Source organism: Orycteropus afer, unplaced genomic scaffold, assembly GCF_000298275.1.
Source record: "Orycteropus afer afer isolate SDZICR_OR568_19922 unplaced genomic scaffold, OryAfe1.0 scaffold00026, whole genome shotgun sequence".
In the NCBI taxonomy this organism is placed as follows: domain Eukaryota; kingdom Metazoa; phylum Chordata; class Mammalia; order Tubulidentata; family Orycteropodidae; genus Orycteropus; species Orycteropus afer.
The window spans coordinates 11,105,450-11,124,076 of NW_006921613.1; the positions used below are offsets into that span (position 1 = coordinate 11,105,450).

Here is an 18,627-nt window from a genome sequence, read left to right on the forward strand (position 1 = left end):
TTGGTGGTTTCCATGAGTATAAACCAGCACGGGTTTGATTAATTTCCTTGTTTTTTTTCTCAACATCAATAACCAAAATGCCTTTTTTTTTTTTTTGGTAGGAGGGTAGGAGTAGCACTGGCTTTGAAATTCCCCTAAACTGATAGAAGAAAAAAGCTCCCATTAACTAATTAAAAAAAAAAATTAACAAAATTTGTGTAGAACCAGGCAGAATAGTCTCTGGAGGTTTACATATCTATCTATAGGTCAGATGTATAACATAAAGTATTAACTATTTCTTAATTATTCATACATAAAGTTAAAATGTGTTTTAATCTTTCATCTTTAAGAGTAAAATGTCAGGACATTTTTGTGGTTTCCTCTGACTAGTAAGACAGGAGGGAGGTTTTTCGTGAGGATTTCCAACCAAGCCATGTACAACAAATCTGATATAGATCCTTTCCTTGCTACTGGGAGGCTCCTGACAGCATCGGAGAAAAACAACGAAATTGAAAATTAGTACAGGCAGCAATATTACTAACATTTCTGAGCTATTAGTAGCCATTGGCCTGAAATTTTATTACCCCACCCCCACCACCTGCAAAAAATGAAAGCACTGAAATTTTCTTGACTGTAGCTATTAAGCTGGTATATTTCTCAGATAGTATAAATATCTGTTATACAGAAAAATAGACTTAGGCATTGTAGAGGACAGACAAAACACTTTTTCATTCTACTTTAAATACAAAATTTGATCAACTAATAATTGCCCTTTTTTGGAGAAACTATTTTTAAATAGTTAAAAATTTCTTGTGTTTGGGAGAACTTAGAAACCAGCTGTTTGAACCCTAACACTCAATTTAGAATACCATTCCACAAAGTCTTAGGATAGCCCTCTGGATGTAAACCTTGCTTGAAAATATATAGGCATGAATTCATGAGATGTAATTGTGAAAGTTGGAGGTTTCCAAGTTTAGCTACCAACCTTTAAATAAATGTACATTGATATTTTCAGCAAACATCTAACATTGTTGGAGCCAGAAGGCAAAGAGCAGAAATGGAAAAACCCACTGGCCATTTTCTCCCACCCTGGCCTCTTCTTGGCCTTCCAGGAGCCTCAGAAACGTGTGTGGACATCACAGCTTCATGAAGACCCACCCAGGGAAGAGGCCCATAAGTCTAATAGCAGACTTGATGCTGGTTAAGCAGAAAATTCCAGGATTCCAAGTACCTGGAGCATGGTCTAGAAGAGGAGCAAGCATTCTACGTGGGCATATCCTCTTGACCCTGTGAATGGGGCATGACTAATGGAAGGTCCAAGCAAGGCCTCTAACATCCATGGGCCCCACTTGCTAGGGTCTCCAGGTGGCATTTTTTCCCTCCACTTTTTCTTTCTTTTTTTTTTTTTTTTAAGAAATAATTTTATTTTTGCTTAAGATGTTTTTTTTTTTTAAAAATTAAAAGCTAAGGGAAATAGTCCAGCAGAGAGTAAGTCTGCTAATGCATTGGTGTCCCTGAATGTCTTAGTTGGACAGGTGTTTTGCTTTGGTGTTTCTAAAGGAGGAGCTGATTAGTGGAGCAAGCCTTGGGACTTGTCCCATTCAATTCCCAGCACAGCAAGTCTTGCTGGGTCCTTTGAGCTGCAGGTCTAAAGCCTCCTCTGTCGTCTTCTGAACCACGGAGAGAAACAGCCCTCCTCCTTGGAAGGTGTTTATTTTCTGAAACTTTCTCTTGGGATCCCAGTGAACATGATACTTTTCTCAGCTCTGGCTTATGACAGAGTAGTCAGAACAGAACCTGGTTCTAAGTCGGGGGCTACCTGCATCTCTCTCTTTCATGGGGCCTAACAAGAGCCACTGGGCCATTCTCTCCTCTCTTTTCTGGCTCTGTGCTTCTACTTCTTTGTGCAGGATGTTATCTTCAGGTGGAAAGTCCTTTCTCTTCCCTCCACTTTCTAAAATCCCACATGCTGAAAATCTTTTTTATCTTCCTATCTGAGTAGTCATAACCTTTTAAGTTGATTAACCCATTGACCTTAAGATTCCTCTCTAACATTCTTAAATAAATGTCTGCAATGATACTTACAGGACAATGAGATTAGCAGCTCTTGAGTGTTCCTGTAAAAGTTCATTCAGTCGAACTTGGCGAAAACTCTGTGGACAACATTCAGATTTGTTGGTGACAATTCTAGCAGAATGTATGAATGAGAGTTTGTCTTCTGCCCTCAAATTTTGGATGAATGGGAAAAATCTCATTTTTTGAAAAAAATTACAATTATTTCATCAGGTTTGGAAACTTACAGTGTTTTAAAAACTCATGAGAAATCATAGAAATGAAAGAGCACAATCAGATTGCCATCATTAAATTTTAAGGGAAAAAAGCAAACAACATGCATAGCAATAAAAAGAAGATAGGGATAGCCAGTTTTACGGAACAGGTTTGTGGATGAAGAATGATGACCCGATCTTCATACTGATTTGATATCCTTAAGAATATAGATTATGTTCTTAGTCTACCTTTTTTTAAGCTTTCTAAATATTTTTCAGCACAGGACACCGGTTTCAACTAAGAAGTCACCTAAAGACTCACTTGGAAAAGTAACTACATTAACTATTTTGCAATGATGAGAATATTATTTATTATTATATTTCACTGATTCAGAAACCAAGATTCAGAAAAGTTGAGTGATTTGCTCAGTTACATGAAACATCTTTTTTAGAATTGAGTGATTTGTAACCACTCAACAAACCAGACAGAGTTCATGATTCCCATTTCAATAAATTTTCCACTAAATCTGAAAGGCTTTTAGCATGTCTTGCTCTAATTTGTTCCAAATTCAGCTCCTAAATTAGTTTATTTAGATTTTGCAGTTTAGAAGTTCTTTGCTTTGAATGTCCCATTTAGATATCAGTTCTTCTACCTACCAACCACTCCTCAGAAGGAAGATGGGGCAATCTACTTCCGTAATGATACTCCCTCAGAAACCCAAGGAGGGGTCGCTATGAGTCGGGTCTGACTTGACAGCACATAGCAACAACGACAACATCTTCTACCTAACTTGAGTCTTTGTTCTTTTCACAATCCTATCCCCAACTTCATTCAGCTTTACTGGGTTCAATAGAAAAACTTACCATTTTGTATCCATTCTACAACATGTATTTTCTACATCATATATTTTCTCAGATACTTTTGTTAGTTTTTCATAGCTATCTTCATCAGGGCACTATTGTTATTGTCTTAAATTGTGAGTCAATCTACCTTTATCTATCTACTTTGCACACATATTGACTTAAATTATTTTCGACTACTAGGTCTGTGGGAGGACCTCTGGTAGCGTAGTGCCTAAGGCACTTGACTGCTAACCAGAAGGCTGGCGGTTCAAACCCACCAGCCACTCCTCAGAAGGAAGGTTGGGCAATCTACTTCCATAGTGATACTGCCTTGGAAACCCAAGGAGGGGTCACTATGAGTCAGGTCTGACTCGACGGCACATAACAACAACAACAACAACAAGGTCAGTCTCCCATTCTTTAAAATTAAATTTGAAAGGAGACTTCACAATATGTACTTCAAATCTGTTTTTAAAAAAGAATGAAGAAAACCAAAGGTGCATGGAAACAATTAGTCCAAAGGACTGGTAGACCATGCGATCCTCAGCTTATATGACCATGAGACCATGAGAACTAGATGGTGCCTGGCTACCGCTGTCAATAACTCAGAGGAGGATTGGTGTAGGAGATCCTGGGTAGAGTGGGAGAACCATGTGGAACAAAACTCAAAATCATGAAGAAAGACCAGGTTTGCTGGTCTTATGGAGCCTGGTGAGACCACTAAGACTGTGGCCCCTGGCTACCCTTTGGGTCTGGAATTGGGCTCGCTTCTGTGGCTTCCAGCCAAATAATAGGCATAGGGACTGAACATTTGCATCGGTTAGATACACTACTTGGAGCAATCAATCATGGGAGAGCAGGGGGCCAGTGTATGCATGGGAAGACAGCTTGGGGAGGTGGGAGTGCTTAGGAGGGAAAGATGCAGGAAGAGGTGACTCCAGGGGGGACGTGGGAGGAGAGCTATTACATCGTGGGGAATTGCAGTCAATGCCATGAGACAAGATGTGTATGAGCTACTGCATCAAAAATGAATTTGCTTTGTGGGCTTTCACCCAAATAACAATAAAAAAAATTGTTTTTTAACTTTAAAAAAGTAATTGACTTTACATGAAACAGTTTTCTGAATTCATAATTTATACCCAGTGATATGATTGGAAACCACTTGAGAAATGTAGAAACTCTGGATCCTGAATAATGGAATTCTATGATAGACTCATTACTTCTTGATCTTTAAATTAACCACTGTTTTCTTTTTCAGCTTGTTAGAAGGCAAAGTAAAAATTAAGGAAGACAAATCCTTACCTTTTCCTTGACTGTTTCCAACACTGCATCTGTAATTTTCCACGGAGTGTCTCTTTTTAATTTCTCAGCAGTTGTTAAATCTTTGCAGCTTTCATGGAGACGATATGGTTCAATCATCTCTTCAAAGACTTTCCAGCTGAAATTGGAATACAAAGGAGGCTTCACAGTGGGAAACTAACTCATTATTTCACAGATACTCCAGGTATGACTGGTTCTATTAGCTGTGGAATCAGACCTGAATGTCATGTAAATCTTTTAAGAATTATCTTTGCAGGGAATTTATTGTGAGCAATCTCATGGTTATCGCAGCCTCCCCACCCAAGGAAAGGCCTAAAGTGTTTGAGGCCTTGTTAGCCTACTAGGTATTAGATTTTGAATTTAAACACAAAAACACAGAGACAGTAATTATTCTGCAAGGATATTTTCTGCATACCATTGTAAAAGACAGTTGGAACGTAGACACTTGAGGCCATAAATGAATTTCTATCTGATTATTGTACAGACTCTATGGGAGATATTCATGAATTGATGTAAGAGATGAACTGGGTTCTTTGGGAGTTGGATAGGGCTGCCTTCACCTTTAATCCACATGGCAACTCGCACTCATGGCAGGAGGCAGGAGGCCGTGAAGGAGAATAGCAAGTGCTCTCAGGGGCTTAATGGCCATAGAACAATTTGGGTGTTTGCTGTAAATATGCTACCTTTGTCCTTCTGGTGTCTGATATCACCTGAATTTTCAAAGGACTATTGTTCAAGGGAACTTTAGAGGAAAAACCAAAAATCAATAATATTGTAATGACTAAAAATCTGAGGCCAATTTAGAACAATTAAAAAAGAGATAATTTTGTCATCATTGATTAGTTGATAAAATTAGAAACAGTATCTAAGAGCTGTATAGCATTTTAAAAATCCCTGGAAAATCTCATTCTTGTCTTTCATAAGAGTCTCAGATTTATTTTTTAAATGATAGCACAAAGCAGAGCTTATAATTTATGGCAATATTTGTCTTCAGTATGCCATTTTAAGATGATTTCAAGTATGAGCAATGTTCTTTGGTTTTATATAATGTTACGTATAATTTAGTAGCACAGTAATGAGCAATAACTAGAATCAGTGTGCTGTTCAGTTAAGAAAGTGAAATGTGAAACAATGAGTTCAATTATCTCATCAGTTGGTCTGATTTAGTATTTGCAGATAAGGTGCAGATTATAAAGGAGCGGGATTGTACCTACCAGTGTGCCTTCGTTAAGAGACTAAAGAGATACTTAATGTAGTAGGTTTCTAACGCATTGACTTATCTAGAAGTATAGACAAAGGCCAAAACCAAACAGAACCCACTGCTGTCTAGTCGATTCCAACTCATAATGACCTTGTAGGACAGAGTAGAACTGTCCCATGGTTTTCCAAGGCTGTAAATCTTTATGGAAGCAAACTGCCTCATCTTTGACCCACCAAGCAGCTGGTGGATTCCAATGATTGACCTTATGATTAGCAGCTGAGTGCTTCAAGCACTGTATCACCAGTGCTCCTTGCAAAGATAGGAAAGGAATAAGACTGATAAGCATTACTATTCTTTCAAGGACACTAATATTTGATTTGCCAATCCTTCCAATGGTGGCATACCTTCTTAGACCTTTGGTGATAGTGCAAAGGAAAGGATGCAGGCCTTGAAAAGAAGAGCCTGGGCTACAGATTTCTGAAATGTGTGCAGTACTCTGTAAAAGCAAGCCTTGACTTTACTTAGCAGCCATAGGACTGAGGTTAAGAATCAAGAGGGTCTTTGTTGAAGCTACATGTGCTTAGAGCAAGATGAATTTTCTTCACGTTAGCTCATGTTCTTGTTAGAAAGCACATTACAACAGTTTTCTTGAGAAATAGAAGGTGCAATGGAGGTTGATGGTTGTCCATACTATGCTTTCTGCCTTGTAGTTTGGGTGGGACTGACTCCATCCCAACATTAGCCAAGGAGCTCAATTCCATCCCCTCTGCCAGAGTGATGTCCAGGATGGGCACATAATCCATGTAGGCTTGAACAAATAAGCACCAGTGTTGTACTGGTTACACTGAGTAGCTCAGTGACTTAGGCTGGTGTAATTGAATGAAGGTCCTTAGTTGAATGACGGGGAAGAGAAACAATTTCTCTCCCACTGAATATTAATGGTTGCTGCTGGCACATAACATCAACTAGCAATCACCTTGTTTCCATAAGATAATCATCCTTGGCTAACACTTTCATGACGGTAGACAGAATAGAAAGACCAAAAGAGAATTAGTCTTTGATTACAAAGTAAGCTCCCAGATCAAATTTTGCTTGAAAGTCAAACAACACTTGAATTTTTCAGTATATTTGTCAAGGATTTCCACTATATAAGTCACTAAGGTAGGAGCCCTGGTAATGTAATGGTTAAGCTCTCCACTGTTAATTGAAAGGTCAGTGGTTCGAACCCACCAGTGGCTCCATGGGAGAAAACACCTGACGATTTATTTCCATAAAAATTGCAGACTAGGAAACCCTATGAGGCTGTTCCAGTATGTCCTTTAGGGTTGATATGAGTGGGAATCAACTTGATGGCATAAAACAACAAGTCACTGTGAGTTAGGTTTTCCTTTACTTGTACTTAAAACATGCTAAGTGACACAGTGGGTTAGAATGAAGCCTGTTTCTTTTCTCTGTGTTCTTACTGCTCTTTGCTCATGTTCCTCTTTGATTTCTTCACCCTAAGGCTTACCCCTTCCCTGGCCATTGTTTTCCCATTCTTCCAGCTAAGTGATCAGAAGGTAACTCAAAATTTGTTTCAATTGTCAGTAAATCTGATTTTTCTAATAAGTAATTTTTAATTCTTCCTAGAGGAAGACAAAATGTAAAATGTGAGAATCTATTTTAAAAATTAACAAATATCTGCCCTGCTTTTCTCATCCTTAATCCTCATAAAAATGAAGTTTGTTAAAAAAAATTTATTGCCTCTACATCCCCTCTAAGTTCACTTAAGATTTCTTTTCTCAAAGTGATGTAGTAGTTGTTTTTGTGACTATTATCTTTAAACTAAAGTATGCTTTACTTTACTTTTAATTGCTTCTAGTTTCTCTGATTTCCATATAAAGATTTTTGTCTTTTTTGGCCTATGACTTTTAATTCAGTATATACAATAAAAAAATGAAATTTAACCACAACAGCATTTCCATTCCTCCTAGCTCAATTATTTTCTCATTAGCTTTGCTTTTGTACTCCCTTTCACCCTTGCCCTGCCATATTTATAGACATTGTTTCTATGATCATATGTCTCTATTGAAACTTACTGATGCTTTATGGAATTTATTAAAGGCAATTTGAGGGCATTTAATATTGGCCTCAATCATGGAAATCATTGACAAACTATTTTCAACACTGTGTAATGCCTGGTGATTGAGTGACCAAGAAAACGAGTGATCAGGGGATGGTTGGTAATAGCAGAAAAAAGTTGTTTTGCCAAGAAGACCCATGTGGCAGCTGACACAAAGCCAGTGCTACACTCTCTATGCCTTGTGTCCTGATACCTGGGCCCAAGGTTGTGTCAGTCAGGAGGAAAAGTTCTTTCTAATAGCCCTGCCCAGAGGAGTGGCCTTCTTCTAATTATCACAAAAGTGCAAGATGTTCTACCAATGGCCATCTGTGATATTTACTGAATAGACCATTCCTTGTTTGTTCTAAAATGAAGTTACCTTCCTGTAGTGGAACAGTCATTGCCAGCATCATATATGTGACTGTCGTATAAAGTAATATGGTACCAGTAATAATAGCAGTAATAGTAGAAATGATGAAGTAATCATCAGTAATAGCAGAAGGCTGAATAAAGGAAGATGGCATTTCTAGCACATCTCTCCTTGGTGCCTCATGTCTTCATACTAGCTGCGAAGATTCTTTAATTCCAGTAAGAATAGACTATTATTAGTATGATTTAATCTCTTTTAAGATCTTGAAATATCAGAAGGAAAATCTCCAAAATTATGATACATAATTCTTTTCTTTTCTTCCCCCACCCCCCTTAGAAAGGAAAGTAGATCTCTTCATTGCAGGATGATGAGGATATGTGAGAAACACCAAATTAAAATGACATCTAAAAATGAAGCTTAGATATAATACAATAGCAAGAATTCCAGGTCCTTTGTTTCTTACTATTGTCCATAGAGTTTTGCTTTCTGTGCAGAGGAACCAAGTGCAGAAAGGTCAGGGTAGAAAGATGAAGAGTGTCCAGATCATGATGGACTTAAAGAATGAACAAGTGTGGTTAGTGGAAGAGGTTCATCCACATGCTCACGGATGGGAGACAAAAGATGGGTATGCAGTGAAAGCAACTATGGTAGCTGAGCAGAGATTAGAATGAAAGAAAAGAAAGGAAACAAGGGCTTGGTAGAGAAACCAGACAAATAGATCATGAGGCAAAGGAATATAACAACAAATAAGTTGGCAAGCACAGATAGTTCATAGCTAGTGGTAAGGCAAACAGCAACAAGAAAAATGTGGTTTCAAGAAGTTGGTAACTGATTTGGGACCAGCCTTGAACCAGGGCTTACAGAAAATCCAAAGTTAATAGGGGACACGGTGACTAACCTTTAGACAAGAGAAAATACAGAAAATGGCCTTGAACTTAAGGAGCCCTGGTGATGCAGTGGTTAAGCGCTCAGTAAGAGAAAGATGTGGCAGTTGGTTTCTGTAAAGATTTACATACAGCTTGAAAATCCTATGGCACAGTTGTACTCTGTGCTACAGAATCACTGTGCATTGGAATCAACTTGATAGCAATGAGGAATGGGTAGGCCCTGCACTTGCTGAGTACGGGCAATGTCTACCCTGTTGCTAAATGGCACATGCTGGTGAATCATTGAACCTGCTGTAACATGAAAGAGAATTTCATTTTCATCAATTAGAGCCCCAAGATGAGCCCCTTTGATTGTATCACTGCAAGTGCCAAAGGGCAACAATTTAGGGATTAAAATTCTTGAAATGGAAAGTGAACGACTATCTGAGATTATTGCATGACAACTCAGTTCATATCAGAATGTTAATTCCATTTACCAAAGAGAATTATAAAGGTGATCTTAATATTTCTTAGTCTTTGTAATTGTAGAAATATCACAATGCAAGGCATTTCTATAGAGGCACGTATGATGTAAGGAAACTAACTCACTGCCATCGAGTCAGATCCGACTCATAGTGACCCTTCCTTGGGTTTCTGAGGTGGTGTCACTACAGAAGTAGATCACCCAATCTTCCTTCCAAGGAGTGGCTGGTGGGTTTGAACCACCAGCCTTCTGGGTAGCAGTCAAATGCCTTAGGCACTATGCCACCAGAGCCTATATTACAAAGTTATAACTCAGGTTAACCCTGTGGATAACAGATTTCTTATCACAACTAGTGTTTTGCAAAGCCATTTTAACTGACCCACAGCCTTGGGGGAATCATGAATGCTCTTCCAGAACATGAATTTCAAGTTTGCTGTAGCTGTATTGTCAGTAAGAACGCGTTTTAAATCTGGATAATTTTCAGTTAGCTATTAAACGTATATTAAAAGACAATAATTCGGAAGAAGGGAAGAGGCAAGAAGGCAGGAGAAATGTCAGGGCTGGAGTTGTAACCCCTCAGTAATGGCAGCCAACAGACATGGGAAGAGGCCTGAGAGGACAGTGAGGATGTAGGACACTCTGAGGCTTGCATGTCTTTCCTTGGAGGCCCCACTCCACACCAAATCAAATTTATTGATTGAATTGCATCCAGATGCAACATGAAATAGGATTTTGGACTATAAACAATTGAAAACATTTTATAATTGTGCTTCTGAAAAACTTTAACTCTAAAGTAATTCATTTGATTTATAATTTTCTGTGATTTCCAGACAATCTTCTTGCACCTTTGGGAACACCAGCGAATATCTAATCTACAAATTGTTTACAAATTTATGGACTTTATACCTTTATCAATTAATGAAGGCTAAAATGATGTCTTGCTTTGAAGACATTTAAATAATTATTATTTCAATTTTGCAGTTTTGTCTTTTATTTTGGAAACAATACATTCTACATTTCCTTCAAACTATTTAAGAGGCCTCCCAAAAGTTCATAGGCACTAAGCCCTGGGTGGCACAAAGGTTAAGTGCTCAGCCTTAAGATAGGCAGTCTATGCCCACCCAGAGGCACCTTGGAGAAAGGCCTGGTGATCTGCTTCTGAGAAGTCACAGCCTTGAACCTCTATGAGGGGTGACCTACTCTGATAGACGGGGTCATCATGAGTTGGAATCAAGTTGGTGGTAAGTCTCTCTCACTCACACTGCCGTCGACTCAGATTCAACTCATAGTGACCCTTCCTTGGGTTTTCCAAGCGGTATCACTATGGAAGTAGATTGCCCAACCTTCCTTCTGAGGAGTGGCTGGTGGGTTTGAACCACCAACCTTCTGGTTAGCAGTCAAATGCCTTAGACACTATGCCACCAGAGCTCCTTGGTGGAAAGTGTTATTGTTGTTATGTGCCTTCGAGTCAGACCCAACTCATAGTGACCCCTCTTTGGGTTTCTGAGGTGATATCACTATGGAAGTAGATTGCCCAACCTTCCTTCCAAGGAGTGGCTGGTGGGTTTGAACCACCAGCCTTCTAATTAGAAGTCAAGTGACTTAGGCACTACGCTACCAGAGCTCCTTTGGTGGTAAGTAGTGCCTAAAATTTTAAATGGCCCTGGATCCCTGGCTGCTAGTAGGTGCTCGATAAATGAGTCATAGCTGCTTTCTAGGACAGGACCCAGGTTCTCCCTCTTGATCTGCACTGGCCCCAGTTTGGGTAGCTTGTTTTGACCTGTCTTCCCAGGGTGCCCTGTAAAACATGGTTTTAGCTCTGTCTCCAGCAGCCCTATTTCCACCAACCTCTCCCCTCCCCGCCTGCTGCTGTGCCCTCTCTCTCTCAGCAGCTGGCTCACCAAGGCCAGGTAAGTGAGTCATTTGTTTTGGTCTGGGTCCTGTCAGGAGCACTGCCTCTGTTGGCCACATGTCAAGTGACCTGTTTCCTCCCCAAGAAATGATAGGAAGTGCTCACTCATCCACTCACCCACCTACCAGCCATCCATCTCACAAACATCCACCTACCTACTTATCCATCTACTCATCCACCCAGGTACCCCACCACTAACTACTCATCTACCCAATCACCCATTCACTCAATCATCCATTCTCCATATACCCATCAACCTACCTACCCATCCACCCATCTACACAGTCACCCATCCACCCAGCTACCCAGCCACCCACTACCCATCTACCCATCTAGCCACCGAGACACCCATTCATCCATCCACCTTCCCATCTACCCAGCCACTCAGCCAGTTACTCACTTATTCATCCAGTTCCCTCGCCCCTCCCCTATTACTCTATTCATTATTGCCCCCATTTACTCATGTGATCCTTTTATTTACTCACTCACTTTACCGCCTAGCCCAGGTCCTGGTACATATTAGGTGCCCAACAAAAGTTTGTTAAACAATGAAAAATAAATAAAATGGCCCTGGAAGGTATCCACTGTCATTGTGCCATGAAGATACAAGCTGTTTCCACATCTTCTCCATCAGATCTCCCATCTGGAAAACCCTTTGCATAATGAAAGCTTGCACAGAGTACTCCAGAGGAATAGTCTGACCTTGTGATTCCTGCTACACTTGCCACCACAGAAACAAAGTACATGAAGGGGATTTCCGAAATGCTCATTAACCTGTGTTTTAACAATTTCCCCTTTCAAGCCCATCTTCACCATAAAATCTTTTCTTCTCATTTGAATGCACTCTGTAGCTCTGTGTCATGATTATTTAAAGTCGCTTTTTATTATGTTCTGTCAGAAAGTCATTGTAGTAAACACATCACATTTTTATCCTTTGATAATCAACACAAATGAGAATGAGAGAGTCGCATGGGTGAACAATGGCTCTTGTTAAATGTTTCATACCTCTCTTTGTTTGGCTTAACGTTGATGTCACCAATGATATGGATTTCTGCAAATTTTATCCTAAATTTGCTCAGAAGAGAAGCCATTCTGAAAATATAAGAAAGACGCACTTTATCACTGCATATTTAACTATTTTCAATAAAAGAGTTTTGGTGTTGGAGTTAAGATACCAAAAGCAATCATGTCTTTGACTTAGCTTTCAGACAAGCTAATTTACATAAAAGGTGTTGGTTAGTGTTTTATTCTCATTACAGTACTTGATGGATGGGAGCTCTGGTGGTGTAGTGCCTAAGGCACTTGACTACTAACCAGAAGGCTGGCAGTTCAAACCCACCAGCTACTTCTTGGAAGCTTCCTTCTAGGCAATCTACTTCGGCAGAGATACCACCTTGGAAATTCAAGTGGTGGGAGTGGGTTGCTGATACCTCACGTGAGGATCAAGCTATTCCAAGGAAGATAAAACAAAACTCATGTAGGTGCAGACACTATAAGTAGCAGACCTGCTATGCAGTCATGTTTCAAAGAGAATAATTCAGAGCTATCTATATTTCAATTGATAAATTGAAAGGAGAGCGAAGTTGAACACTTACTGACTATTGTTGATAATTTTAATAGCGTTACTGATAAATTACTGGCAAATGAATAATTCAACCAAACCAAACCCACTGCCGTTGAGTCGGATCCGACTCATAGCCTCCCCTCCTTGGGTTTCCAAGGTGGTATCTCTACACACGTAGATTGCCCAGTCTCCCTTTTGAGAAGTGACTGGTGGGTTTGAACCACCAGCCTTCTGGTTACCATTCAAATGCCTTAGAGACTATGCCACCAGAGTGCCTAATGAATAACTATGTAATTCTATGTGGTCATATATCAGAGTTCTTTTTCTCCAGAAAATGAATAAATTTTATATATTTCAAAGTTACAAAAGCTGCAATATTAGTGTGAAGAACTCCAACTCATCACTGTTTATAATGTGCCCTATTTGTCACTCTTCCTGTTTCTGTCTGTCTATCATTTTAAAGTAAGTTGTGGCTATCATGCCCTTTTGCCCCTAAACATTTCAGTATTTCCAAAGAACAAGGATTTTCTCTTATTTAACAAGAGTACAATAAAAAACAAAACAAAACAGAATTTTAACATTGATATCATACTATTATCTAACCCACAAACAATTTTTAATTTTATCAGTTGTCCCAATATAATATAAAAAATATGAATTATTATAATCATGTTATTTTTCATTTTAATATCTTTCATTAAGAGAATGTAAACATATAATATTAATCAATGTTTTTAATTAATATGAACATTATATTACTTTAAGAGGAAATAAATAAAAATATAATATGAATAACTATATCTATCTGTCTTCTATCTATCTATATATATATACATACAGAGATCTGGTAGTGTAGTGCCTAAGGCATTTGATTGGTAACCAGAAGGCTGGCGGGTGGTTCAAATCAACCAGCCACTCCTCGGACAGAAGATTGGGCAATTACTTCCGTAGAGATTTACTGCCTTGGAAACCCAAGGAGGGGTAGTTAATACACAGATATACATATACCTATACCACCAGAGCTCCAACATACATACATATATACGTATATATATGTATATATACACATCTACAAGGATACCTTGTTTTATTTCGCTTTGCAGATACTGCATTTTTTACAAAGTGAAGGTTTGTGGCAACCCTGTGTCAAGCAAGTCTATCAGTGTCGGTTTTCCAACAGCATGCACTCACAACATGTGTCTTTGTGCCACATTTAGGTAATTCTCACAGTATTTCAAAATTTTTCATAATGCTATTGCACACTGTGGTGGTTACTTTGTGTGTCAACTTGGCTGGGCCTGGTTGAGTGGCTGGGCAGCTGGATGTAGTATTCCCCATGATGAGATTGGTAATCAATTCCATGGTGGAATCTACTGTGAGCAGCCGGTAGATGCCTTTGGGTATGTGGTCTGCTTCCCGTATATAGGAAGCAGCTTTGGGGATGGTCTCGACTTATGGCACGCTTGGACCCTGCATGTAGCTGTGTCATTGTTCAACAGCCTGTCATGCTCTGCTGACTTTGGGACTTACAATGGACTTGAATTAATGGCCTGCTGTGTGGTTTGGTAACATTGGGATTGTGCCATTTTATTTGTCGACCTTGGGCTTGTTAGCCTCAGCAGCCAGTAGCTGACTGATGTCTTTAAGTTCAGTGAGCCAGGAGCAGGAGGCAGAGCTGAAGCCCAAGGTCGAGGGGCTTTCACCCAGTCCCTAGAGCCTGGCACTCTGCACTTGGACTTGAAACCTCCAAATTTTAAGAATAAACTCCTGTTTGTTAAGGCCATCCCATTTGTCATGTATTCTTGTCAGAGCGGCACTAGGTAACCAGAACACCACTTAATAGACTACAGTATAGTGTAAACATAACTTTTATATGCAGTTGGAAACTAAAGAATTCGTGTGACTTGTATTCTGATATTTGCTTTATTGCAGTGGTCTGGAACCGAACCTACAATATTTCCAAGGTGTGCCTGTATATGTATGTGTATGTGTGTGTGTATATATATATGCATATAATGTTGTTGTTGTTGTTATGTGCCATTGAGTAGGACCCGTCTCATAGCGACTCCTCCTTGGGTTTCTGAGGCAGTATCACTATGGAAGTAGAATGCCCCATCTTCCTTCCGAGGAGTGGCTGGTGGGTTTGAACTGCCAGCCTTCTGGTTAACAGTCAAGTGCCTTAGGCACTATGCTACCAGAGCTCCCATGCATATAATAATCAACACAATCACATATTCCTAGGAGGGAGGAGAAAAGGTGAGAAATCACTAAATGACAGCTATCATTACTTTGTAATTTATGGAGAAGGGCTCAGGGTTTAAACATGTCACACGGGACCAAGAGCTGCTGAAAGTTGTTCTCCAGATTTCTACCAGAGACCTCTGAATGTACCACATTCTCAGGGTATTTGTCGTTCTCACAGCTACACATCTACTCTCCATGGCTAAATTAATGAGAAAGATACAGATTTACACCATGGGATCTTTTTTATTTAAAAAAAAAAATTAAAAGGGCTCTCTATAGTCATCTATTTAAAATCTTTCAAACTAAAAATGTGAACCTGGAGAACTAGAAATGTTTAGTGATTATTGCAAAATCCTGGAGCTAGGTGGTGGCCGGGCTGGGGCTAAGACACAGAATCAATCTCAGCCTGCCAGGCTGCTTCCTTGTGAGTGTGCAGTGCTGAGTGGCTGTCAGGAAATCCACATGTTTGGATCTCCCAGAAGAAACTATGGGGAACAAATACCTTCAGGCTCTTACTTTTTGGGATACATTTACTAGTCAGAACAAAATAAATATTATACAGAATAATGATACTCTCATTCAAGGCAGAGATGAGGATTCCATGCCAAATTCCTTTTGGAAGCGTTTGTGGCAGGGAATAAGAGAAGTTGAATGGAATGATTAGAAAAAAAAATTAGATAATTTATTGACCAGAAAACCAAGCACACAAAAGGCCTAGTGGTTTTGTCTTTACATCAATTCTGCCTCAAAATCACTTGAAGTTCTTAAACATGACCATTAGAGTAACACGCATCCTAAGTGACCTCACACAGGAGGGATATGTTGCTATGTTGCTTACGCAATTTTTTCTTCTTCAATGCGGTTGATCTTCCCTCCAACGTAGATTCTTAATTTACAGTCTTTCCACTTTTTTCTGAGAGTCAAGATATAGGGTATAAGGAGTGTCAACCCTGGAATGAAGAGTAAATTATGACAGAAAGGATGAATATGCCTAATTGGAAGAATATGAATAGCTTTACATCTTTATTCATTCCCACATTCACAGCTCCCAAATAATTTAAAATCTCTGGAGAACATAGAAATGTTATTCTTTAACTGGTATCATTTTCAGATACCTTTCCATGCAGTTTGTTGAATTTATCAACAGAGATTCTGCTCCCTGGTGTATATTCTGGAAATTTTTACCTCCATCATCAAACAACCACCAGACATCAATTGTGCCCTTTCCTTGCTTCTTTTTAAATTGGGTGCTGGCTTCCACCAGTTTCTGGTTGAACTCCCCGACATGCATTGACTGGATTGTGTTAATGCTGCTGTCTGAAATGAAACGGAAAGTGATGCATCTCTCTGTCTTTCAAGGAAACAAAAATAACTTCCCAATAAATCTATTGATGACAATAGAGGAAGAGTCATGGATTGATAAGTGTTGCTTATACCTATAGACAACTAGTATCTGAAAAGGAGGGATAAAGCTTGAATTCCACAATTTTCAGATCACCTTCAATAGTGAAATAAAAATTGGAGACTGGTTTTATGATTATGTGTCCATTGTAAACCTGTAGACTATTTTCATGTATTTAGTAATCTGTTCCAAGGTTGGAAATAGTATTCAGGTATGTAAAACTGCCAAATTATCTGATACTATAGGCAAAATATCCCAAGTTTTCCAAATTTCATATATAAATCAACTTAATAATACTTTCAGATTTACTTGAGCCTGTGGTGATTGCATCTCTAGAGATAAGCAATGGAATTAGAAGTATTCCTTTGTTAGTGAATGCACTCATTTGAGCACAATTTAAAAGGAGTGCTAGTGGTACAGTGGTTAAAGTATTTGGCTGCTAACCAAAAGACTGGCTGTTTGAACCCACCAGTCATTCTCCATAAGAGAATGATGCAGTCTGTCTGCAGCTGGATAGGTTTATAGCCTTGGAAACTCTATGGAGCAGTTCTACTCTGTCCTATAGGGTTGCCATGAATCGAAATCGACTTGATGGCAGGGGATTTGGTTTTGGTTTGAACACAACTTTGGTGTGAATTCCATGAACATCTGGATTATAAATGCTGCCAGGGACCATGAGTATCTTGGCTCTCCATGACCTTTTGGCCCCATGGTTGCCTGCCTTCCTCCTCTGTTTTCCTCTCAAGGAATATTGTGAAGCTAAGGTAAAGCCACTTACCTCTTTCAATCTCTGCAAATGAGGCGGAAAAAGCCAGGGAATATGGAAAGACAAAATACCTTTACTTGAGTTACAATTATGGATGCACACAAAATATGTATTTTTTTTTTTGTTTTAAACAATTCCATCCTAACACAAACACAAAGTAAGTGTACCAGGGAACCAGGCGGATGTTTGTGCAAGACTCTTGTTCCTATTTGCCAGCAAGTACTTCTTTGTCTCACTATCTACATTATTTTTCATTTTCATGTCTTTGAAAGTTGTGACATCATTGCTTTATTTCAAAGTGACAGTGTCAGTGTAGTGCTTACAACAGAGCCGACAACCTCTTCAGAGCTTCGTCTCTGATCTAGGAGGTTCTGAAGATGCTTTGTTCTGTCTTTCACTGTTTCCATGTTTTGGGTCTGTACTGCTAAAGCAATTATCTTATACTGTTTCTATTATCTCTAGGACCACTGAGGGAGAAAGCAAATTCATCTATAAAACAGACTAGACTCTGCCTTCACTTACTCACAATCAAAGTCTGCCGAGGACTTTGTATGAGTGACTGGAAGCACAGTTTGTCCTGATCTAGAACTCCAAAGAGTTGTCAGCCAACTACAACCTAGAGTAGTGAATGATCCTACTGTCAAGCTGTGTTTGAAACTGTAGGTATTGCCAACTGAATATAGCATTGTTATAGCTTTTTTGAATCTGTTGACTATCAGGGAAGTACCTATTTGCCAAATCAAATACTGAGTTGCAGAAACAGCCTTCTAGAATAAACAGCAAGCCCTGCTTTCATCAAACAGGCCTTGAATGCCTCCCCACCCCCATTCAGGTAGAGAACAGAATTGGGCTATGACTTCTGAGTTTTCCATAGCATTTTCACATGCTGCCACTAAACAGAGCTGATGCAATTCTTAGTTAATTGTTTTAATGAATAAAACAAACAATTGTAAAGAAAAGAAGATAGTATTAGCATCCAGAACAATCTTAGTCTAATATTTTCACCCCCAAAATTCTAATGCATCTCCAACTATATAGTCATTTTCCTAGAAAATGTCATTTTAAGGTAAGCAGTAAGTAGTAGGCTCTCCCACAGCCCATGGGATATTCTGGGTACCTGAGAGTTGAGGCGGAACCGACTCATAGCAACCCCTTCTTGGGTTTCTGAAACGGTATCACTACGTGTTCTGGTTACCTAGTGCTGCTCTGACAAGAAATATACCACAAATGGGATGGCCTTAACAAACAGGAGTTTATTCTTACAATTTGGAGGCTTTAAGTCCAAGTTCAAAGTGTCAGGTTCTAGGG

General features: G+C 39.2%; 1 protein-coding gene across 1 annotated transcript in view; it reads right to left on the reverse strand.

The window, feature by feature from the left end:
* Nucleotides 1-324: 324 nt before the first annotated feature.
* The window catches only part of SLC12A1 (solute carrier family 12 member 1), a 124,277-nt gene continuing 105,974 nt past the window's right edge, over nt 325-18,627 (reverse strand). Inside the window, exons 21-26 of the mRNA XM_042783677.1 lie at nt 16,337-16,468; nt 15,990-16,101; nt 12,349-12,435; nt 4,392-4,527; nt 2,065-2,132; nt 325-460 (exon numbers count right to left, since the gene is read on the reverse strand). Coding sequence (XP_042639611.1) covers nt 325-460; nt 2,065-2,132; nt 4,392-4,527; nt 12,349-12,435; nt 15,990-16,101; nt 16,337-16,468 — 671 coding nt within the window. The remainder of the gene's footprint in view (nt 461-2,064; nt 2,133-4,391; nt 4,528-12,348; nt 12,436-15,989; nt 16,102-16,336; nt 16,469-18,627) is intronic.